The sequence below is a fragment of the Dipodomys spectabilis genome, unplaced genomic scaffold, assembly GCF_019054845.1.
Source record: "Dipodomys spectabilis isolate Male_0828 unplaced genomic scaffold, ASM1905484v1 ptg000092l, whole genome shotgun sequence".
NCBI lineage: Eukaryota > Metazoa > Chordata > Mammalia > Rodentia > Heteromyidae > Dipodomys > Dipodomys spectabilis.
The window spans coordinates 847,982-873,187 of record NW_024870769.1 but is presented as its reverse complement, the minus strand read 5'-3'; the positions used below and the strand labels follow the sequence as shown (position 1 = coordinate 873,187).

General features: G+C 39.0%; 1 protein-coding gene across 2 annotated transcripts in view; it reads left to right on the top strand.

Annotated features, from left to right (window-relative positions):
• The window catches only part of Rapgef5 (Rap guanine nucleotide exchange factor 5), a 235,875-nt gene that overhangs the window by 123,398 nt on the left and 87,271 nt on the right, over positions 1 to 25,206 (top strand). For both annotated transcript variants that reach the window (XM_042684977.1, XM_042684978.1), the window contains one exon: positions 4,098 to 4,223. In XM_042684977.1, coding sequence (XP_042540911.1) covers positions 4,098 to 4,223 — 126 coding nt within the window. The remainder of the gene's footprint in view (positions 1 to 4,097; positions 4,224 to 25,206) is intronic.

Below are 25,206 nucleotides of genomic sequence, written 5' to 3'. Positions count from 1 at the left end.
GACCGGGAACAGAAGCTAAGTCCTTGATGTAGACATAAAGGCATATTCGAGACAACAGGAACTTACCCTTAATTGATACAGCGTTAAAAATCATGCTAATCATCTGCCAGTAGAAATAGTCCCAGATAACTCCCCAGACTTCTTAAAATAGGCCACTTAACACCATTGACTCTCTCCTACCCTCTGTAGTATGACTAAAAAGATAGCTGAGTCCTAGTGGCTCACACCTGCAATTCTAGCTACTCAGGAGTGTGATCTGAAGCTCATGGTTCTACAGAAGATCTTCAGTTAACCAGAAAAAGCTAGAAGGGGAGTTGTAGCTCAAGAGATAGAACTCAAATCTTAAGTGAAATAAGAGAGAATGCCCTGGCCTTGAGTTCCAGCCCCAGTACTGCCACACACGCAAAAAGAGTATCTTCATAGTCCCACTATAAATTAGCATCATCTCAGGCTAATGGTTCTAATTCTGACAAACAGAAATATGTCTGAGGAATAAGGATAGGATGGTGGAAGGATTTAAAACTAAAAATCATGCAGGCCTTTAGTGATGCAGAGCAGCCCTTCTCTGAGGCCCAGAGTTGACAAATAGCTTTCTGCCAGGTCTGTCAGGGAGAGTTTTCATAACATTGCTGTGTCCATTCACGTACATGTTGTTTCTTGCTGCTCTCAGGCTGCACTGCAGAGCTGAGTAGTCTCATGGTCTCCATCATCCATGAAACTTAGCATTTGCTATCTTGGCCATCAGGCTGACTTTTATTCCTTTTCTTGTGCCTCCAGAATCTTCTTCCTTCCATCCTAGCTCTCAGCTAATAACTCCGTTTCCGAGAAATCAAAGTTGTCAGTTTAGAAGAGAATTTCCAGAAGTTCCCACTACTAGACCCTACCAACATACTTACATATTTGGCTCTGAATTTCTCTTAAACGAATAAAATGTTTATAGTGATCTATCTATATGTTTTAGATCTTTATCTTCTCTTCTGTCCAAGACTATCACAACAGCAGATGCCCCTTCTTCCTCCTGCATCACCTAATGCCCCTCTCTACTGAGTGACTGCTAACACTGATGAATAGTCCTCTTTTGAACTCCAGGCTGCAAGCAAATTTCCCTTCACCGGGCCCCTTTCCTGTCACAATGCTTCTGGATTCTCTGTTGGACTCCTGTTAATGCAGACTTTGTCCTTACCTCTACAGGAAGGAATTATTCTCCTCAAAGTCACCTGTTACTTTTGTCAAATTTAGGGTCAGTTACTTTTTAACTATTTGATGCACTGACATCTGTAGCAGCATTTCCTCTCTCTCCTTGAAAATGACTTGTTCACTTCTCTTGGCTTCTTTGGAGCAACTTTTTGTGTCATTACTCCTCGTATTCTCAATATCTAAACATTAGGCTCAACTCAATTCATATAACTAGAGGGATATTGTCTATACTCTGAGTGAGTCCCAGATTTATATCACCAGCCTCAACTTCTCCTCTGAATCTCAGATTGCCAAGCCAGTCACCCCACTAGGATGTCAGTGGGGATCTTCCTTCCCAGATGAACTCCCAGCTTTTCTAGTCTCAGTAAATGTCTTCCCAGTGGCTCAGGCAAAATTATTTTGGAAAGTCCTAAACATCCAAGTCTGTTGGCCTCATCTTGACAATGAAACCTGATTTTCATCACGTTATCTCTTCCACATCACAAGTTGCCAGTAATGTCTCGGATGAAAAACCATCTCCAAATTGATCTTAAGATTCAACTACTTTCTCTCACACATTGATCCTCAGAAAATAAAAATTAGATTATGACAATCTTCTGTTCAAACCATTCTGAAGAATTTGTCTCTCTCACAAAAAGAATTCAGGCCCTTTATATACAGCTTGTAAGGAAACGATGTGATTTGATCCTGCACACCTTTGACCAATCACACAAGTCTGCTCCTGACCAATGCTGTCCTGCCATTCTGTTTCCTTTATTGTTTCTTGAATGTGCCAAGCACACCAAACCTCAAGGGCCTCGCACTTGTCCCTCTGGGTATCCACATCACCTCTCCTTTATTTCCTTTAGGCCTGCTTTCAGATGTCAGCCTGGTAGAGAATCACCTGACATTCCTAGTTCATTACCTTCAATAGTTTCTCTCTTCCCTTGCCCTACTTTCCTTTTCTTTCCTCTCACATATATTCACATGAAATTTTACTTAGGTTACAGAATTATTTATGTGATATATAGTCGAGTATGAGGGACTTTGACCTTTTGGTTATTTGCCTTTATGACTTCTGTACTGACTTATTCCTCAACTAAAGTCTTTCGAGAGAATGAATGAATGATTAATTTAGAGAACTGAGATATAGAAAAGAGATTGCAATAACTATTTGATTTAAATATTGGATATGTTGTCATATGGAACAAGGGATCTACCTACTTTCAACTGCTTTAAAAGGCGAAACAAGGAGTTGGAGGCATGGCTCAGTTGGTAAAGCACTAGCCAGTAAGTGAAAGCATCAGGTACTGAGTTCAAGTGCCAGTCTCAGACCTAGAAAAGAAAAGAAGTGAAAGGCAAAACTAGTACTGGTTGACACTAGTTTCGGTATTTTGTGTGGTATGAAAGGGGACTTTCCAACAGTTTCTGGCTATCTAAAAGTGTACAGAACGTCTTCTGATAAGCTGAGATCCCTGTCCAAGGAAACTCTGGAAAGGAACTGGAAAAGCACTTGCAAGGGTTGTTATAAAAATAAATCCTTTCACTTTTGACAGTGGAATTCTACTTGCTGCCCCATGGGAGTCTGTGTTTGGGCCACTTTGAATATTGGGTTTGTTTCCTTCTGAGTTAAGAGAAAGCACTGCCCTTGGACATAGAAGTTGTAGTTATTGCTTTGTGTGGATGCTTTCTTTTCCATTAAGGCCAATCAGTCACATGAGTTCCTTTAACACAAACTGTGATGGCCAGGAACCTTGGGTCACTTGCTAGGGAGCCCATATTTGGACGTGTTACTTTATACATTCAAATCCTGTAGGTTGTATGGGGAAAAATAAAGATTCCATGGTTTTGATTGCTTCTGCCAAGTATAACGTCAGATTTCTCTTGTATATCATACCTTGGTATGTCAGTATGAATTATTTGGAGAAGAAGTTGAATTGAAATAGTTGATAATTGGAGTATTAGAATGGCCATATTGTTTTATACTTCAAAGTCCTAGAGTAATCTTCCTCCTTATTATTAATAATTTGGGTGCTTCAACCGTTAATCTGAATGCTTTAATTGGATGGCAGTGGTTCACATCTGTAATCCTAGTTACTAAGGAGGCTGAGATCTAAAAATTGCAATTCAAAGCTAACCTATACAGGAAAGTCCATCAGACTTAGTTCCAGTTAACAACCAAAAATTTGGAAGTACAGTTGTGGCTCAAATGGTAGAGTGCTAGCCTTGAGCAGGAAAAAAAGCTAAGGAATAGTGCTCAGGCCCTGAGTTCAAGCCCTGGTACCAGCACAAACAATTATAATGATGATGCTTTCTGATTTGTTTTCAAACCCTGATGAACTTTCCTTCTTTAACTTTTTATTTTTAATACAGTTCTCATCATTTTTCATGCCCCATGGGGAATCTTTTATAGATAGTCCATAGTAATTTTCCATTTGTGGAAAACAAAATCTTGTAATCATCTTGGTAGCTGTGAATTTGTCTATGGAATGACCTACCAGAGCTAAAGAATTGGGAAGTTGTAGACTGTTATTTTTAGGACTCTATCACTTCACCCTTTTTGCCAGAGCAGTTCCTGGCTAACTTTCCCATGGATTTTTAACCTCTTGCTAGGCTTTGCTTATGTAACAGGAAACAGGCTGTCAGGAACAAACAAATAGGGCATATCAGGCGCACACGTAGTAGCGACTGATTCAGTTTGCCTTTTGCTCTCAATGTAGACTGATACTTGATCTCTATGATATTTCTGTATTATAAAACAACATAATTTTTGACTTGGAAAAGCAAAATATTTTATCAAGAGCATGATTTAATCCTGGGCACAGTGAAAAATGAGCTTATTTTAAGGTGAACTTTGAAGCGGTGTCATGTCCTGGGACTGTGGATTTAAGTATATCTTTGCTTTTTCTCCAACTCTGAAGGCGGGAGTGATGTGCAAGCTTCAGGAGAGAGATGATATCGGGCGCATTGAACTGGTACAGAAGTTGGCAAGAGAAAATTGTCAGTTTCTGCTGACCGACAAAAAAGAATTGGAGAAGTCTGAACACGTAAGCCCCTTTCCTACTGGGATTCAGGTTTGAAGGGATGGAGAATGTTTCTGCTTCATTATGTGTTTGAGAAAAAGACTGTTTTATTTTCAATTCTTTACATTTGGGAATTTTTTTCTTACCCCAAAGCATCCTCCTTAGTTTTTCATAGCTCTCAGCTAGTTATTTAGGACTTGAACTAGAACTTTTCTCCAAAGTGAGTCTTGTAGAAATATGGATTCTGCTTAAGAAAATAAACATGAATGCATATTTGTTACAACCTGAACTGATGGCTTTCCATCAAATCAAAACTTCCATCAAAATATGCAGAGTTTTGTCCCATCAAATAGTTTAGAGAATAAAGACTTAATTTATTTGTAGTCTTTTAAGTAGTTGTACAAAGGAGATGCCATTCAACAAAGCAGTTATAAATACAGTGCATCTTAATCAAAGTTACCCCTTTCAACATTCTCACCCATCCCTCCCAACCTACCATGAGAATATGGATTTTCAAGGAGTATGTTTAGATGGATCTAATTGTCAAAGAATGTATCCTAAGTCCATAAAAATAGATTAAAACAGCACAGGGTAGACATGTTCTTATGAAGTGGGAAGGTCAGAGGGAGCTTTCCCAATATCCCATGAACACTGTGTTCCAACAAGAGTGACTTTGTCTGAATTCAGTGAAAGCTGGTGGAAAGTACATTGGGCTTGGTCCCTCTGAAAGCAGTTATTCAGCCTGCATCTCAGAACCGAGAAAGCTGGCCTCACACCAGGAAGACAATGCAGCCACTTTCTTCTGCTCCACACGATGACCTGCTGATTTGTTGTTTGTAAGACTTTTTGCTCTTGGTGCAGTACAATCCTCTGCAGAACATTCCTCTTTGCTTATAAATATGTCTTTCTCTGACTTTTATTTTCCCTTGAAATATTATTTTCAACCCTTTTTAAGGGGGGGTGGGTGTTTCATGCTTTTTTTTTCCGATCCTAAGTCCATTAATATAAGTGAACAGGAGAGGTGATGAGATGTTGGGAGCTAAGCTGGCTTTTTAGTTTAATAGCATAGCACATCCCTAGAAGTAACAGTCAGGGTCTCAAGAGTTAGAATTATTAGGCAGTTTGGAAGTCTTGATCAAACCGTTTCAGGGTAAATACAACTCTTTCAGTGCAATTGGAGGCCTTACTTTTGCAAAGTATTATCGAAAATTTTAGGGGCTTGTTCAAGTTGTTACAATCACTCTTAAGTTTGACTATATTAGAGTAACCTCTAACCTGTCATGTCTTTAGGATATTTACGCATATTTAGACATTGTATTTACTAGCCTATTGTGTAGCTTAGATTTATTAAAATAATATTCCTTTTGATTCATTGTATGCTTTGTTTGATTGATTTCATGATGTATATTTCCCTACATTTTAGCATCTCTGAAGTCAAACTATCTTAACAGTTGATAACATGAAGACATGTCATTGTGTAATTGTGAGCATTTTTCTTTTCTCATGGTCTTAAAAGGAATGTTATATCTATAACTGGTTTCAGATGAGATGCAATGAACCAATGACAACTTGAGGTAGAACAAGTTCTTTCGAAATCAAATAGTACACAATTTTATCACAGTTAAACATTATTAGCATCATACCACAGAACTTATGCTTATTAAAAAAATACCTGTGTTGCCTTTGTTTCATACGTAGTCCAATTCAGAATATTAGAAACAGTACCATTAATAAGATACCCTCCAAATATGTAACTTGAAGTCTCAGTATGGTGGAGATCATTGTAAAGGAAACAGAAATTTATTGGTTGAAGATTTACAGCTTTTTCAATGGAATTTTTCCTCTGTTACTCTTAAGCCTTCATTTTAAGTTTGTACTAAAACATTTGAGATTTTCTGCTTCTTACATGAGTGTCATTTGTTGGAATGTTTATATTTCTGATAGGGAAGACAGTTACATAGATATGAAGGTTGGAATTATGAATTTTCCACGGATACTTTCTTAGGAGGCCTGAAGTAAGGAAAAGTGAACCTAAGATGATTTTTTTTTCTTAGTGATACATGTAAACAGCCATTCTGTGATCTCTCTCTGCTGAATGACCCCTTGAACCAATCAGCAGTTGGGGCTGATACTAATGTGCTGCTCCATTAAATGAGTTCCCATGTCAGATGCTCATACTTTTTATAATAGTTTAAAATGAAAGCTTCCTGACTTTATCTTGAACATCTATGTAAAGCTACATCTTTGATTACCAATTATGTTGTCAGTGCTCAGGAGCATTTCAGTTTTCCCGTCCTTTCATTTTAGTCACAGTCATCTGCTTTGGGTCGTGGAAACTCAGTTACAACTTTCAGCTTATAGCATGGGCAGAGGAGACTACAGTGTGCAATGTAGACCTAAGTCCATGACTTTCTGTCCTTGTTTTAGCAATATTGGCCAAACCTTGGAGTTATAAACAGATTTTATTATGGCTTGAAATTCTTCCTCTAGCTCATCTGCCAGTCTTAGGTCAAAGCTAGCGAAGTAGACAGTGTCTAAATTTTAAGTTAGAATCCAAATTGACTATTGAGTTATTCTTTTGACCAAATTTAATGGATCTTCTAGTTCTAGAATGTCACATCCTTTCTCATCCATGTGTGCCAAGATGAGAAAGTGACTTTGAAGTACCACTGCTTTGGGAAGGATGAAACTGATAGAACAAAGCCTTGGTTGCTATTGTGTCTCATTACAAATTGAAGGGGATTAGAGTGTTCTGAGTAAGCATTTCTCATATTTTTCTTAGACTGGCAACTGCCATGATTATAAATGCATGCATGTGCTTGTGTCAAAGTGTTGCTGAAATAAAAGAAAAAGATTAAATGTGTATCACAGGTTTCTCATCCGTTTTTCTAATTTATTGTTAACTAACTGTAGACAAAATTAGGTGGCACTATTATAATTATGTGAGGACTTGAAATAAGGCAGAAATGAGATTATGTTTCCTAAAAATTATGATAGGAATACTTATATTTAGTCATTCATTATTTTAAGAAATTTATATTTTTTAAAAACATTGTATTTGCTAGTCTTAATTGATGGTCTGTGGGGAAAGGGCATGAGTTACCAGGTGATTCTTGTGTTTGAACTTGTGGTTACAGTGGTTACAGAGAAGTTCAGGGCAAGAAGAACATTTAAGGCAGAATGAGCCGACTGGAAGCTATTGGTGATTCATGGGGAATGGAAAGAGATGGGCTGGAAAAAAGCTAAAATTCAGTTGAGAAATACCTAGTAAACCATCCCTAAGGAGTTTAGGCTTGTCTTTTGGCAAAGAAAAGCCAACAAGGAAGGGACATGCACAATCAGGGACATGCACAATCAGTTGTGGGCCTTGTTGGATCTCTGGCTTCAGTTCAGAGGAAAAGTTGAATGAGGAAGAAGGAAATGTTGGCAAGAATCTTAAAGCTATTGTAATTGGTTAGGTGGAGGTGTTAGCTTGGAGTTAGGCAATGGGAATACATATAGACAGTGAATCTGACAGAATTTGATGTGTGATGATGGGGGATGTGGGGAGTTTTACATTAAGTAATTACTGAACTTTGATTAAGATTTCTTTGGTTGGTCATTTTTGCTATGAAGCCACATGAGCATTGATCTTGCTTTTTTTCCTGGTATGTTTCCAGTGTTAAAGATCATAAATTTATATCATTGGCAATTGTTAGAGGGCTAACAGTATGGAGATACATAGACTTTTCAACTAATCCCTTTGAGGCACCTACAGCAGAAAGCATCTCTGGTTGCCACATATGAACATGCATTTTCTCCAATGCCCTGTGTGCCTTATTCAGAATTCATGGTGATGTTAGGGTTGCTGTCCTGAATGCAGTCTTCTGAATTTTTATGACTAATATTGTTATTCCAGAATGCTTTCCATTATTCAGTTATTTTCTGAACTTTTACTTAAGTTGATATTGTGGAAGACTCCTATTCCTCAAGCACTTCACTTAGTTGTGGAAGAAAAAAAATGAAATAAATAACGGATCTATAAAGAGATCAAGGGGAGAACCCAAGAGGAACACATAAGAGTGAGGAGGCCATTTCCAACTGGAAGTGGGGTTTTCTCCATGGCTTAGGTAGAGTTTGACCTGGGCTTTAAAATAGAGTTTTGAGTTAGACTTATACCCTTCTAATGGAGAAAGAACATTGTAGTGTTAAGAAGAGCACTAGAAAATACATAGAGATATAGAGATGAAAGATAGTTTTCAGAAATTTGAAACCTTGTGGTGTCACTGCACTACTGGAAGTTGGTGTTGAGAAAGGAGAAAGGAGTCATTGGGAAATGAGATTGGGTACCACTGGAGGATTTTGAAGGTGAAGAAATGTTGCTTCACTTTCAAAATAATGAGTAGCCAGTATTGGGTTTTGTTAGTTGTCATTAAAAAGGAGTCTGGCTGAGCACTAGTGACTCATGCCTGTAATCCTAGCTACTCAAGAGGCTAAGTTCTGAGGATTGTGGTTCACAGCCAGTGTGGGCAGGAACATCTATGAGAATCTTACCTCCAGTTAGCCACCAGAAAACTGGAAATGGTGCTATGACTCAAAGTGATAGAGTGCTAACCTTGAGCAAAAGAGTTTGGGGACAGTGCCAAAGCCCTGAGTTGAAGCCCCATGATCCACCAAAAAAAAAAAAAAAAGGAGTCTAGGTGAAGTCTTTGTGGGGTAAGTGGTATTATTTTATATTATTTCAGTCTGACAGATTAGAAGGCTGAAGCTGGTGAGTGCTTAGACTGTTTGAATGAGAGTGAACACAAGTCTGATTGCCTAGGAAGCCAGCTCACTGAATTCAAGGCCCTTAGAGGCTGGGAAGCTAAGGCAACACTCCCAATAGTCTTGAGAGAGAAGGAACTAAGGATGCTGGTGGACAGCCTTAAAGGGAGGAGATTGATTAGTGGGAAGGGACTAAGGTGATGGGTGTGGCAAGATGCTGGCTTAAATATTAATTGAGATCTGAAAAGCTCATATAAATAAAGTAGTTATCTTAAAGCTTATGTCTAAAGGTAGATCTTATTTTCTGGAATACAAGTGTGTACTATCAGAAAATGAATTTGTTTTCTTTTCCTGGAAAATAGCATTGCTTTGTAGTATATTAAATTGAAAATTAGATATACTAGTAGTATGTCCAAACTGACTTCCCAATCTCCACTGGTAGAAATTAAGGGCTACGGAACATATGTGAAGAACTTGTTCGGCAATACTTAACTGAGGGGCTTTGTTTCCATTCCTGCCTCTCCCCACCCTATTTTCTTCAGTTCCTTTGTTAAGTCTGAGGACCCACCCAATTTCCTTCCCTTCTCCAACTTACTCATGAAACATGGGTGGGAAGGGGATTTTGCACATACTGACACTGAACCTTGGCATGGTCTGCCGCTGCACTACGGACGGGTCCCATCACTCAGCCGCTGCCGGAATTTCCTCTTCCCTGTTTCCTGCAGCCTCATCCTGGAATTCTGCCTACGTCAAAGGGTTTCTTGTATAAGAATTACTAGGAAAGAAGTGGTTTTGAGTATTCTAGCTGCTGGCAGCCTTATCTTACATGCTGAAAGTTGGCCTCTATCTTTTTCTAATCTCTGTTTGGTCTATTTGGTTTTTAAGTGCAGTTCAATGTAAATTAGAAATCCTTTTTTTTAAATCTGTGGGAAATATTAAAAGGAAAGTATTTTAGTATCCTGTTCAAACTTGTGTTAGACATCTAGATAAAAACAGTGTCAAGCAATCTCATAACCATTTGGAAGAATGTCAATAAATTGATTCAACCATAACACTAAAGATAAAATTTTAGAACATTATTATTTACTATTGAAAGCTTAAGTTCTGACCAGGTGCCAGTGGCTCACACTTGTAATCCTAACTGCTCAGGAGTCAGAGATCTGAGAATTGTGGTTCGAAGCCAGCAGGAAAGCCCATGAGGCTTTTATCTCTAATTAATCACCAAAAAAGCCAGAAAGTAGAGCTGTGGTTCAAGTGATGGAGTACTAGCCTTGAGCAGAAAAGCTCAGGGACAGGGCTTAGGCCCCAAGTTAAACTCCAGTACTGGGAAGCAAGCAATCAAACAAGCAAGAGAAAGAGAAAGGAAAGAGAGAGAGAGAAAGAAAGGAGGAAGGAAGGAAGGAAGAAAGGAAAGAAGGGAGAGAGGAAGAAGGAAGGGAGTGAAAGAAGGAGAAAGAAAGAAGAAAGGAAGGAAGTGAGAGCTCAGATGTGACATGTAATTCATAATATATTAAGTTTTCTACCTGTCAACCAAGGAATGACCACATTGGAACTATATTATTTTTATTAGTAACAAAATATCAACTTTGTAATGGGTTGAAATTAAGCTATCTTTTCATAGAAAATATACTTCCTAGAGGGAGTTGATTTGGAGTGTTTTAAATCAAGTTCAGGCCATCAAGTAACTTGAAAGTGTCAGAAGATTTTTGTTTTTCAATATTACCAATCGAACTCAGGGCCTCTCACTAAGTAGGCAAACGCTCTACCACTTGAGCCACATCCCCCCATCCTGTTGGTTTTTTTTAGGTTCAAAAAGAGGGTAAAAAGGACAAGAGAAAGAGTTGACAAAGAGATGGTTCAACACCCAGACAGGTTTATTAGGGGGAAAAAAAATTCTTGCAAGGGGGAGCTAGAAGTGCACTCCTTGCTTACAGTCTGAAGTTGTTTATAGTAGGTCTGAAAGAGTGCTAGAATTGTCTGTCTAGTGGAAGTGGTTTGAAAGTAACGAATGGTGGGAAATAAGATCACAGTTGGAGGCAGGGAGGGAGCCAAGATCAAGGTTCAAACTGGGACAGACTGGGAGTAAATTTTGGTCTGACTCTTGTTGCATGAGTTTATCTAGTCTGGGATAAAGGGTAAGGTAAGAGTGTTAGTGAATTAAGGCCCTCTTCTGGGGCCTCAAGATGAAGATACCAGACCATTTGGATTTCATTGGTTTAGTTTATATTTAGATCTTGTGCTTTTTCTCAGTGTGGTCTCAGACTTCTGCCTCCTGAATAGCTAGGTTTACAGACTTTCATCACCATACTTGGCTTGTTTTTCAAATGAGATCTAGCTAACTTTTGGCCTTGAATTCCCAACCTTTGACTCCATCTCCTGAGAAAGTAGTTCTTTCCACCAAGAAGTTAACAATTTAGCTCAAAAGGAATTGATGCATGCAAAGCAAGTGATGCTTTAAGACAATATTTAATGAAGTTGAGAGGGAGAAGAATTTAGGAAACAGCTCACAGTTTCAGCCCCTATACTCATCCCATTCATTCAGGAGCATAGTTTATAAGTTTGGTTCCCTTTTTTGCAATCTTTCAATTCTGGATTTTTATTTCCTCCAGAAAAATGACAGCCAGATGGCAAGTGTGTCTCTTGTCTGGGGGAGCCATCTGGTTATTAATTAGCTATATTAAGTTCTCAAAAGAAGCCCATCCCAAGTCCTGACATTAAAAACAACAACAACAATAACACAAAGAACTAGTTTAAAGCCAGGTGCCAGTGGCTCACACCTATAATCTTAGGCACTTAGAAGGCTGAGATCCAAGGGTCATGGTTAAAAGCCAGCTTGGGAAGTAAAGTCCATGAGAACCTTATAATCACCCGAAATCTGGATGTGGAGGGAGCTGTGGCACAAATAGTAGAATACCATTCTTGAGTGAAAATGTGCTCAGGACTCTGAGTTCAAGTCCCAGTACTGGTGCACTTGCATGAGCATGGACACACACACACACACACACACACACACACACAACCACCTAGTTTTTGTGCTTTGTTGAGATGGAGGAATTTGTCATTATACAATTTGTATGTTTCTGAAAACATTCAAGATTGCTTTAAAAGGCCCAGTTAAGAAAATGGATATTGGCCAAGGTCTCTTGATTTATCAAACTCATGTTGTCAAGTGATCTTTCATTCCCTGCTTCACAGATGCTGCTCCCTAGATTTATTAGATTCTTATTCTTGCAAAGTTAAAATAGACATATTATCTCATATGTTATAAAATTATTAAAGTGAAGAGTGGGAAAGTAGATTATTTTCTTTGACTTTTGCTTCTCCCCACCCCCATGGTATATCTTGCTGCTCTAGACACTTTATGTTCTTTTCTTCTCTACCTCCATGCAGACCTAATCTGACTAATAAAACAATACTAATACCTTATAGACAAGTAACAGGAAAAGCCTTTGGTGGACTGATTTTATTTGGTTTTAGAATGAAAGCTTGAAAACAAAGCATATTAAAAAAGATGCACAGACAGATGGACTCCGTGGTAACTGTTACCCCCGAAGCTTGGAGAAGTAAAAGTGATATGGAGGATGTGCCTGTGGCTCCCATGCTTGCGCCCAGATACCTCATTGCCCTTACAGAGCTCATGCTCTACAGGAAATTCCAAGGCTGAATGCTATTGGCTCAGACCTGTAATTATAACTACTCAAGGGGCTGAGGCCCGGAGGATCTTAGTACACACACAAAAGAATGGAAGGGAGGAAGTGGGAAAGGAAGGAAAAGGAAAGGGGGAATGGGGAAGGGGAAGGAAAATTAAAAAAAGAAAAACTCTTAAGGCTGAATTCCCAGTTACCTGTGTGTTGAGTGTTATACAAATATATGGAAGCTTCTGACATGGACCTCAGTAGGGGTACTGTAAATTTCCCTGAGGAGGAAACAGATCTAAGGGGCAAAGAGTGACAAGTGATGAGTACCTGGCATTCCAGGCACAGGAAAGAACAAGTGTGACCCCGTGAGTAACCTGTGCAGAGTATGTGGCAGCTGTAACGAGCAGAAACAGTGGCCGCAGGCATCCCTTGTCGGGGGAAGGCTGGGCCAGGTGGCCATGACGCTGCAGGACATCGTGGGCTTAGCCACTTGCTAACTTATCATTGGTTTTGCGTTTAGCGTGATGTTGTAGGAGTACTGTCAAGCTCTTGTGAAGAATTTAAGCAAGAGACAAACATGATTCCATTTAAGCTTGCAAATTCCTCTGCTACAGTGTAGAATGAGTCTGAAAGTGATGGGTGGAACACTCTTTTCCTTCAGTCCTCATATTTGTAACCATCACACATGTAAAAGATTCTGCTGTGAAGACTTCAGGGCTGTAGACTTCTGTGCTAGAGGAACCAAGAGGCCCCCTTAGGCCCCCTTAGGAATTCAGCTTTAAGATTTCTTTTCTCCCCATTCCCTCCTTCCTTTTCCTTCCTTTCCCACTCCCCTCCCTTCCATTCTTTGTGTTTGTGTGTGTGTGTGTGTGTGTGTGTGTGTGTGTGTGTGTGTAGTGTGTAGTGTGTGTGTATGTATGTATGTGTGTGGTGGTGGAGGAGGTGGGGGGGTGGTAGCTGGTACTGGTATAGCTCAATTCTAATTTGTTTCTTTGCCCACACATATACTACAATGTTATTTGTCTTTATAAATTTGACTTGAATTCAGTCCTGGGTTTATAGAAATTAATTTTAAGCACATATGTACCTGTGATGGGAAAAACCTTACATTAGCAAGAATCACATAGGCAGGTAGATTGACTTTAAGTATAAATTACTCAGATATCCATTTGCCTGATATTGATTAGTTTGATGATCTGAGTGATTGAAACACTTGAATTCATGAAGAAGAGGGAAATGAATTTTAAAAAGTTCAGTAGGATGCAAAGAACCTATTTTCCCTTTTGTAATGGAAAGTGGGTGGAGAGGAAAAATTCCATCTGGTATCCAACAGCCCTAGATGTTGTTTTAAGATAATAAAAATAGAAGATTGCTGAAAATATCATAACAGAACATCACAGACCGTGGGGCAAGTGTACAGTACATATTTTTCTAATAAAACATGCTAAATATCCTTATTTTAGTTAAAACATGACAATGTTCTTATTTGCCATTACATAAAAAGTTGTCTTCAATTTCTTTAAGACATTGTCTAATCCATTAATAAAGTTAAAAGGTTTTAGAAATCAGTGCTGCAGCTGTTAGGTTTTGTTGGAAAACCTTTAATGGGGGAATCTATCCTCTTTTCCAGTATTTTGTTCCTGTATCAAAAAATGGAAAAAGAAGATATAACATGCATGTTTATTCGTTGCATACTCCTAGATACATAAGTGAATAAAGCCCCACAACTTTAACACACCTTTGTAAATGTCTTCTCTGTTCACTTTTCAGAAGTGGCAGGGCATGCTTAAGGCACAGTGAGTCATAATAAAGGATCAGGGGACTTTTCAAGATCTAAGAAACACATAGTAGAAGGGAATAATGGTGATCATGGGACAGTTATGATGACAGGAAGTGGCTTGAGGGGGGGTGAGATTTGTTGGGGGGAATAGGAAAACCTGATGAGTCATCAGAGCATATCCCGGTAACCTCAGAGGTAGGGGTGGGCATTGATTATATCAAGGTAAAATTTTGATGCTGGTCCCTCAGAGAAAAGAGAGAAGAGAGTCCTTTGTTCGGGTGATTTGTTAAACCTTGCATGACTTGCCTTAGCCAGTATTTATAAAGATGGAATAAACTTTACGGTGATGCCCTTGTGAGTAGAGTCTAATGATCCTACCATGGTATAATGCATGATGAAATCCCAAACTGAATTTTACGGTTAGTGAATGCTATCACATTCTCCTTGCTTAGTGAACTTCCTGTTATTACAAGTCAGAGTGTTGTGATTTTTTTTCCTTATTCTTATTCTTAGAGGTTTCCTCTAAGAATAGCAGGAATTGGTAAGAGCTTTAGAGACCATGTGCCCTGATGGTTTGGGTAAGAAACCATTTCTTCCCACTAGCTGGACTGCTAAGTAGGATTCAAAACAGGTACCTATTAAAAGGGTAGAAAACACTATATGTTCAATTAGTTCTGCTGGAAATTCATTAATCACAAAGAAACATAAAAATAGTTTCACTAGTAGTATTCTTTTCACCTCTGTAATCAGAAGCAAGAAACCATTAGTAGAAACGGTCATGGCTAGAGCTTCTTTAGACTTATTAGAAGTCACTATAGTTCAGACATTCTGTTATTATTGTTGGTGATCATGAAGTTTTATATTTCATGGGGTCCTCACTTAAGGTTAGCATAATTGAAATGACCCTTAACCCCAATAAAATGTATCTGTTGAACACTTCTCCCCTCTTTATTGGTGGTGGCCCCATAAGAAAATTAGCAACTCATAAAAGGAGACACCAGCACACCAGCAGTTTTGTCAGCAAAAAATAAATAGGATCATTCAGTGCTTCTCATTAAACACCCATCAGGAAGCACACATCCCAAAGTGGCTCAGTATTAAAATATCACTCAGATATATCTCTAAAAGCAGGAGGAAAGAGAGGATAATTGACACCAGAGAGATAATAATGTCCCCTCTAATGATGTGTGTGACCGGAACTTTAAAAGATGTAATTGAGTAAGGATATTATATGACAGAGACAGACCAGGTTGGTGATGACCTCACTCTACAGATTTTCCATTCAGGGATAAACCCAGCAAGTTGGAAAAGGATGATTTCAAGCCTGAATGAAACAGAATTCTGACTAGCTCTTAAAGTTTGAGAGAGGAAGCATTAGAATAAGATGAAGCTAAATTTGAGCTGTGGATCTAGCTCAATGATAGATTATGTATCTAGTGTGCACAAGGTTCTAGGTTTTAGCCTCAAAAAAAATTCTGATTGTCTATAAAGAGCATATTTCAATGCCAGAAGCAATGCACAGAAAGCTTTCATGACTTGTTGAACTATTAAATGCTGTTTCCATTGTAATTTGGCAAGCACATCTGACCTTTATCCCAACTTTATGTAGATCCCATTTCCGTACCAAGTCAGTAAATCTAAAATTCCTGCCCTTCAGTATTACTCATAATCTTGGCATACAGAGATCTTCCAAGACCTGAGAAAATGCACCACACCCTGGAAAAATCCTCATTAGTGAAGAATGCCCTAGGTGCATTCAACATTTGCAGCTACTATGTCCTGGACTCCACCCTTAGTGATTTACCATTTTTGCGGCTTAGCTCCGACTTATACTTTTGTGCTTCACATCTGGTTAGTCCAGAATCTTTAGGAAGAATGAACTGAACGAGTGTCTTATTGGCCCCATTTGGGACCAAACCTAAGTTTTGAGATTGTTTCAATCTAGAATAGATGCTGAAATTGGTGCCTTTTCCTTTTGAGATACTGGTTGGCAGCTGCAGACATCTCAACCTTGAGACCCAATGAAGAGAGGAAGAATTGGGTAGCATCTGGCTGAGAAAGACCCAGGGTGAACTGGAATTTTCCTTAGCTGAAGGTGGTGAGCCACAGACACTGGGCCAGCATCCCTGCTGGCCAGGCACTCACAAAGTTGACTAGAAAGAATGATTCTGTGTGAGGAAAGGAGTCAGCCTAATTTTTCAGACAAGTTTTTGCTCACATTCCTGTGTGGTATTTGCTAAATTAAGCATTTATTTTACTTCCTTGGTGATTATTAGTCAGGATACAAATGATACATGGGGACGACCACTGATCTCAAGTCTCTCTAAAAGTTATATAGTCTTGGATTTTAACATTCCTGCTTCCTCATTTTCTATCTAAAGAGTATGATTTAAAAATATTTTAGTATGTTTTATATAGGCCTTAGCCTATTTTATGACTGTTTGTTCCTGAAAATGAGCTTCATCTGAAAGAGGCTTACGGGTATTTAACAGTTCAGAAGATGGTATTGAGCCAGGCACATGAGGCTCACACCTGTAACCCTAGCTACTCAGGAGGCTGAGATCTGAGGATTGTGGTTCAAAGCCAGCCTGGGCAGGAGAGTCCTTGAGACTCTTATCTCCAATTTTCCACCAGAAAACCAGAAGTAGCACTGTGGCTCAAGCGATAGAGTGCTAGCCTTGAGCTGAAGAGCTGAGGGACAGTGCCCAGGCCTAGAGTTTAAGCCCCATGACCACCACCAACAACAAAACAACAACACAGTGCTGTGAAACTTTTTAGGACTTTTTATGGGAATTTCTGCTCAAGGTTATTTTATTGGTAGTTAGCATCTGGTAGCTCATGCCTATAATTTTATTGACTTGGGACGCTGAGCACAGGAGGATTATAATTTGAGGTCAATTCAAGCAGAAAAGTTGTTGAGGCTACCTCTTAACCCATAGCTGGATTCAGAGACACATGCCTGTCATCCTAAGCTTAATGGGAGCCGAGATTGGTTCTTGGCCAATCTGGAAAGAAAGTCCTTGAGACTTCATCTCAACAAATGGTCATTGTGGCATGTGTCTGTCATCCCACCTAAGATGGGAAGCCAAAAATAGGCAGATTGTGGTTCAGGCAGTGCACAAAACACTGGAGGTACATACAGCTCAGTAGTAGATACCTGCCTAGCAAGCATGAGGTCTTGAGTTCAAAACCCTAGTACTGAAAAAAAAAGAAATATTGTTTAAAATTACTAACTAAGAAGCGGGGCACCAGTGACTCATGCCTGTAATCCTAGCTTCTCAGGAGGCTGAAATCTCAGGATCACAGTTCGAAGCCAACCCCTGGCTGAAAAGTCACCTTGAGACTCTTATCTCCAGCTAACTATTAGAAAACTGAAGATGGCGCTGTGGCTCAAAGTGGTAGAGTGTTAGCTTTGAGCTCAAGAGCTCAGGGATAGCACCCAGGCTCTGAGTTCAAGTCCCATGACTGACCCCCCCCCCCCAAAAAAAAAAAAACATGACTAATTCAGAAAGTAATACATACTTTTTGTGGAGAATTGAGAAATAGTAGATCACTACAAGGAAGCAAAAAGAAAGAGATAACTACCTACTCTTCTCCTTCCCAGCTATCCCCCATAGGTGCATTAAGACATTTTCCTTGTGATATTATAGCACTTCATCCTCCTTTCCTTGTGGGCAAGTACGTTTTCCAGATTCTGCTAGTATAAGGGATCTGTCGTCCTCAACTGTACAAAATTTTTTCTAAGTTTGCTTTTTTTAAGGATAAATGGCTAGCATATTTGTAATTGACAGGCATGAACTGTGTTAATCCCTTTTATGTTTTTGCCCAGAAACTTTTCCTAAAAGCTTATGGTGTCTTTTTTTTTGTAGTATTAAATTTTAAACCAGGGCCCCATATTCAGTAGGCAAGCACTCTGCCCCTTGAGCCATGTCTCAATCATAACTTTTTCTTAAGATCAGCACCACATGAAATCATCTTCACTGAGTAGTTAGTATTGAGTATTTTTCTCTGGTTGATTCGGAGGGAGGAGGAGAAAGGGAACTATATGCTGTCTTGTTCAAATTTATGTATCTTTCCTGGCAAAGTTGAATATTTACAACCGACATCATCAACCAGTTTCTCTTTTGTCTATAACTAATCTATTTATCTCCTTTCTTATTTTCCACTATGATTTTTATCACTAATTTGAATTATTTTTTTCAAACATAAAGAACACAAAATGTTGTCGTATTTGTTGCATATAGCTTTCCCCCATTTGTTTCATGTTTATTTTTCTTGTGAATGAAATTGTTCATTTTATTTTAATTGCAAAAGTTATTTTAAAATTAGAGAACACTTCTTCATTCTGTGGCCAGATATTCAACATTATTTCTTTTTTAGTTTCTTTTGGGTTTGCACTAGGGTCTTTTCTCTTGCTGTGATTTGTGTAATCTAAAAATAAGATTTCTTGGTTGCATATCACAGGCATAGTTTTTCTTAGGTTAGTTTATTTTGTTTTTTTTTTTTTTTTTTTTTGTCTTTTCTTTTTTGGTACTGGGGATCGAACCCAGGACGTTGCACTTGCTAGGCAAGCGCTTTGCCACTGAGCTACATCCCAGCCCTGTTTATTTTGTTATTATGATAAAAATATTTTATTCTGGAGAAATGGAAATGTTAACAAGTCCCACCCTATATTAAATATATGAGCATAGATTTAATGAATCAGCTTCAGGTTTCCCATCAATTAAATTGGGTTATTAGAAATCTAAGGTTTTTTATAGATTTAAAGTCTTTTCTTAACTTGAAGACACATATACCCTACTCTGCACTATTCCACCTCCTATCCCTACTCCAAAGTCATTGTGTGCATGCCAGTCCTGGGCTTGGCTTGAACTCAGGGCTTGAGCACTGTTCCTGAGAGTCTTTTCCTCAAGGCTAGCACTTGACCACTTGAGCCACAGTGCTACTTTGGCTTTTTCTGAGTAGTTTATTAGAAATAAGAGTCTCATAGATTTTCTTGCCTGGGCTGATTTCGAACTGCAATCCTCAGATCTCAGCCTCCTGAGTAGTAACTAGGATTCAGATCTAAGCCACCAGCACCCATTAATGTTGCCATTTTTAATGGGTATGGATCGATAACACAGAAAGCTTTGGGTAGTTCTTCTTCCTCTCTTTTTTTAACTTTTAAAAAATCAAATATGTCTGTCATTGCCAAGAATCATTCTGTTCCTTTATGTTCTAAAAATATTCCTGTTGATAGAACTTCTGAAAATTTATTTTTCATGAAATGGTGCTGATATGGGACAGATGGCTGATCTAGCATATCCAACTAGAACTGTCTCTGTTACTGGGTTATTAAAACCACATTTTAAGTAGAGTTGTTAAATATTTGGAATTGTTTTTCTAAGTTCAGAATGTCCTGAAGAGGACAGAGATATGGAATGCCTAAATGTTGACAAACTAAAAAACTAACCCCCCCCCCAAAAAAAAAAACAAACTGTAGATTTTAATTGCTTTGAACTCTTGGAAATACCAAGAAAATATTCTGGTTATTTGCTTTTGGCTTGGTTCCCTGTCTGACCATTACCCATAGCTTAGCTCCAAAGCACTGCTGTTCTAAAATGTAAGCATATATATCTCCTACATGTCAAGCTCTTTCATGAAGAATGTGCTCTGGAAGCTTAATCTCCTTGTTTGATTTGAACTTTGATGGCCAGTGCTGAGAAATAGGTTTTTGGTCAACATTGGTAGAACTGGATGTGGTAGAGAAGGTAATTGTAGGGGAGAGAAAATATTTTCAAAGTTCAAACCAAATATGTAAATCAATCAATCAATCAATCTGGAATTGCACTAAATCCAGGAGTCCAGTTCATTGGAGACTTCAAATTTCAAATGAAAAGTTCTCTGTCCTAGAAAATTAACCTGAAGAAGGAAAGCAGAAAAGGCAGAGTAGTCTATCACCTGTAGTTGGTCAGCAATGTAGACAGACCTTGAAAAGAACTCTTCCTCTGTAGAGTAGGCACAGCTTTCACATGAGTGTCACAAGTCCTAGAGGAAGGATCTTACCTGGCAGATTTCTATGCAAGGATTGTGACCTTTGGTACCTCAAGTGCATAGTAATACTAGGACCAAAAAAATCCCACTGTTTTCTTCTGTCTTATCACTTAAATACATCTATTTCTTTTGAGTCTGTACTTCTTTTCTTTCCCTACCTATTCGACTAAGAAAAAAAGAAAAGAGAAACCAAGTGTTGGTAACATGCCTGTAATCCTAGATATTCAGGAGACTGAGAGCTATAGACAAAAATTCAAAACCAGCCCTTGCAGACAAATCCATGAGATTCTTATCTCCAATTAACCAGCAAAGAGCGGGAAATGGAGGTTTGGCTCAAGTGATAGAGTGCCAGCTTTGAACAAAAAAAGCTAAGGGAGAGTATGAGGCCCTGAGTTCAAGCCCCTGACTGCAAGAAAAAAAACCTCTCATGCAACCAAATTCATTCTTGCCTTATTTTAACTTTTTATCTTCCTTTAAACTCCCTGTGTTTTTTTTCTTTTAGTTTGTTTTGCTTGCCTTCCAAATCATTCTAGCAATATTACATTGTGTTTTAAATTCTCTTAACATATTTTGAATCCAACTTTCTGTAACTTTACTGGTATACCAGCAGTGACACATTGTCTTTCTTCTGGTCTTATTTCCAACTGTGAAATGAAATTTCTGAGATGGTTACTGCTGAGACTAACGGCAAGTCGCTCCCAAAACACCCAGGAATGTACAAAATACACACAAAAAACCAGGAGTGTTTACTTAAGATGCCTCCTATCTCCTCATACCATGTGATCTAGCAGTTGCTATGGTGACTAGGAATTCTTTATTCCATAACTTGCCTCAATAGTAGACAAGTTTCATTACTACTTGCTCTCTAAAGCTAACATACCTATGTGCTCATGCACATACACACACATCCACACATATATGCAGATCCTCAGGCACACACTTCTGCATATGTGTACCTGCATAAGATACTTGGAAAGAGGAATAGAGAGTTCTTTGAGTTGAAAACTGTTTGCTTTTAAAGTGTGTTACTTTGTGCTTTCTGTTCTACCTATTTAAGTTTGAAGAATAGTGCTGCTGGTTCTCTTTAGGGATGAAACCTAGCTTTTTAAATTTCAGCTTCTGAATTAGCTGTTTGTATGATCAAAAATCAGTTGTAAATTTACCTGAGTTTCAGACCCCGGAAGAGGCATCTTCAGACCTTTGTAAGATGCCCTGAAAGAGGGCATCTGATGATATATTTTCTGGGTGTGTTTTCTTAAGTTTGGTTGCTATCTTATACACATATATATGAATAAAGTTGTAGGAAGGCCCTGAAACACACCCGGTTTTGCAGTACTTTGGTGTTAGTGTACTTTGACTGCATATTACAATATATTTTGTGTTTTTCTGAATCATTCTATTGAGGGGGGTTTTCTATGTCAAATACTCAACTGGAACTTTAAAGTAGATAATATCTCATGTCAGGCAGGAAAACTGATGTTTCAAGAGATAAACTTCAGTAAGATTAGCCAGCTAGTAAGGGGAAATTCCAAGACAGGTCTGTTTTTGCAAATGTGGATTCATGTTCTTTGAAAGTAATATCATCATCAGAGCTTAATTTTCATGCTGTTAACAATTGGTTATTTCCCATAAAATAGGGAGACGAAGAGTATACCCCTGGCATGGGCTTTAGTGGAAAGGGTCTTGGTAAGGCATATGGGTTGTTAAACAAGTTAAATGTACCTAGTCCTTGAAGTTGAAAGCTAGTCAGAATGGGAGTACAGTATGCCTTTTGCATACATTATCTTTTTGAGTGCCTACATATCCCTGAGGGGTATAATGGCCATATATGTCAAATGATGCCTTGAAGTTTGAGGAGTGTATTTCTTTTCCCAGAAACACAGCTGAAGGATGGTTGTCAAGATTTGGTCTTAGATAAGACATGCTTTAAAACTCCCTTCTTGGGGTGGGAAGGTGGCTCAGTGGTAGACTGCTTGCCTTGCATGCATGAGGCCGTGGGTTTAATTCCTCAGCACCACATAAGCAGAAAAGGCTGGAACTGGCGCTGTGGCTCAAGTGGTAGAACTCTCGCCTTGAGCTGAAGAGCTGAGGGACAGCACCCAGGCCCAGAGTTCAGGCCCCCATGACTGACAAAAAAATTAATAATAAATAAATAAATAAAACTCTCTTCTTCTCAGCACAGTTTGAGATCTTGTCTGCAGCTACAAACCTAGATTTTTCTCTGAGAGAAAGTCCTGCATCCCCCTAGATGGGAAGGGGGACCACATCTGAGTCAGAATTGAACTGTCTCTTCTCACTAAGGGCTATGCCCATAACTCAGATTCTGCCTACATCTGACTTCGAAGGCTTGGCTCCTTAACCACATATGGTCTAGATCTTGAATTCTGCTGGCTTCCATTGAACGTCTCTTTCTTCTTCATTCTACAGTGTGGTCTTAGTTCTCCTGGGTCTGAAAGTCTACCTGATTGCCTCTGCCAGCTTCTCTGTGCTTGATAGTGGACCATTCTGATTTATGGTGCCCAATCACTTTTTCATTACTTATGAGGCCAGTCATTCACTTAATGGCACTGTTCTACGAGATGGAATGACATGGAGAAATAAACCAAGTGCCTGTTCCCATGCAGCTAGCATCAGATTGGAACTGGCTGTACCATTTCTTCCCCATCTTCTGGCCTCCATCGCTATTCCCTAATCCAGCTGTCAACCAAGAAGTTCTACATTGGAACTAGAGGACCAGCTGGGAAAGACTTTCTAAAATTTAAGCTTTTATGGTAAAAATCAATAGCACCTATGTGATTTTATTTTTTTCAAAAGTCAGATAAAAAGATAAAGAGTATAAAGCAAGCTATAGGAATTAAATCATAGTAAATGCATGTAGGTCTTAGACAAGAAAGAGTTAAGATAAGGAAGCGTGTAGGAATTGGATTAAAAGGGGAAATGCTGACACATTGTACTCCAAAGTTGAGATTTCTGAATTGTTTTACTGACAGCGGGAAGATGGACTTCATGACCCCAGTGATCTAGTTTTAAATTAACGCATTGACACAGGTCATATGTTTTCTCTGGAAACCATGGAAGGTGCACGGCGCTAGTGTGTCCCCATTTGCATCCTCTCTTGCATTCTCACCTTTGCCCTGTGCCAGTGGGCAATGAGTCTCCACTCCTGTAGGCCGCATCACTTAGAACATCTAGCTGGGAATAGGACTCAGCCCCAGAAAGAAGAGGGGCCAGGCAGCTGCTTCCCATATGTCCAACCTCCTCCCACAGTCTGGCAGTGGCTGCAGCTCCTTCTGTCCATCATGCCTCCAGCCCCTACAGGACCCATTACTCACTCTTATTTTGGCTTACTCTCCCAGCCACAGTGGGTAACTAGCTCATTTCTATCATTATCAGTAATTTTTCTTAGTTTCCAGGAACCTGCCTACACTTCTGTAGATAGGTCCTTCAGTAAGCACTTCTAAAATCCTACCTGGGTATGTTTCTCCTTTCAAATGATCCATCAAGCTAATAGAAAAGTCCTTTTGATGAAAAGCCATTGACTTTGTGTTTCAAAATGTTATAATCTACCCCATTTCTTCTGCTTGCTCTACTAGCTGAAGTCGGCCATAGCACCAAATCCCAAGGATTGTTCAAGCTTTAGGGTTCTTAGACATCTCATTTTATGGTCTAATAATTCTTATGGGTAGTAAGGAGCCAAGAGCCCTGTATGAAGTCATATTTGCTGGTTTTCTGTGGGCATTTGGCTGAGTTCTACAAGTTTATGCTTGCTTTCACTCCTATGACTGTCAGACTTTATCTAGATTTTATATATTTGGGGGTAATGAATTATGTTATTCCCATTAGGGTTTCGTTGGAGTTATTAATTTTAATACATATGGTATAAAAAATAAAGAACCAATTATCATTATTTAATTACTCTCCTTCTGCCAGTGTAACCTGTACAAAGATGAATTTGTTAGGCCAGCTCCGTTGTGGTCTGATAATCTTAATGGCTCATCTTGACACACATTTGCTCACTTAATCTTTGTCTTAATCAGTTCTATCATGCCAGCAATGTTCTTTTGTCCTTTTTTTTCTTCAAAAAATGTTTTTCCATGAGAAAAAAATGAATTATTGTCAGCAAATTCAATGAAGGTTAATCTGAGACAAAATTCTTCTTGCCTTGAACAGATTTATTTTTTCAGATGAGTATTCCAATTCTGCTGTGCCCACATATTTAGGATATGCAAAGAGTAGATGCGGGCACCAGTAGTTGGGTTTGCTGTGTCTGGATTTTCACAGCACAAGATGGCAAGAGATATGCAATGGCTAAGCCACAGTGCCTTGTTTCTAGTTAGGAGAAAAGAATAGAGGCAAGAATTTTTAGCATTGGAAAGTACGTAGCCCTCATTCTCAATCCAGAATCATCTTCACTGGTTCTATAACCTTGGTGTCATACTCTGCCTCAGTTTGCGAGATGATGGCTCATTCTACCTCTGTTACTTCTTCAAACTGAGCCAGTCAGGCTTCTTTATCCCCCTGCCCACAAGTGGAAAATTACATTAGTAGAAAGCTGTGGGCAATTCCAGAGTTCTCTTCCAAGAGGCAGAGTGGCTCACAGAGTGAAAGTAATCCACTGTCATTCATTCTCCTGGTCTTCCGTGTCTTACATGTTCTGACTCTGTATGAGATTTTGCAGGGCACGTTTCCCAGACCTCTAGTGTGGTCCTTGGCTCAAAGTCTTATGCATCCCAATCATCCCCACGTCCACAGACTCATGTCTGCCTCTTTTTCTTTCTGAAGTAAAATTTACATAACATAAATTTTATATTTT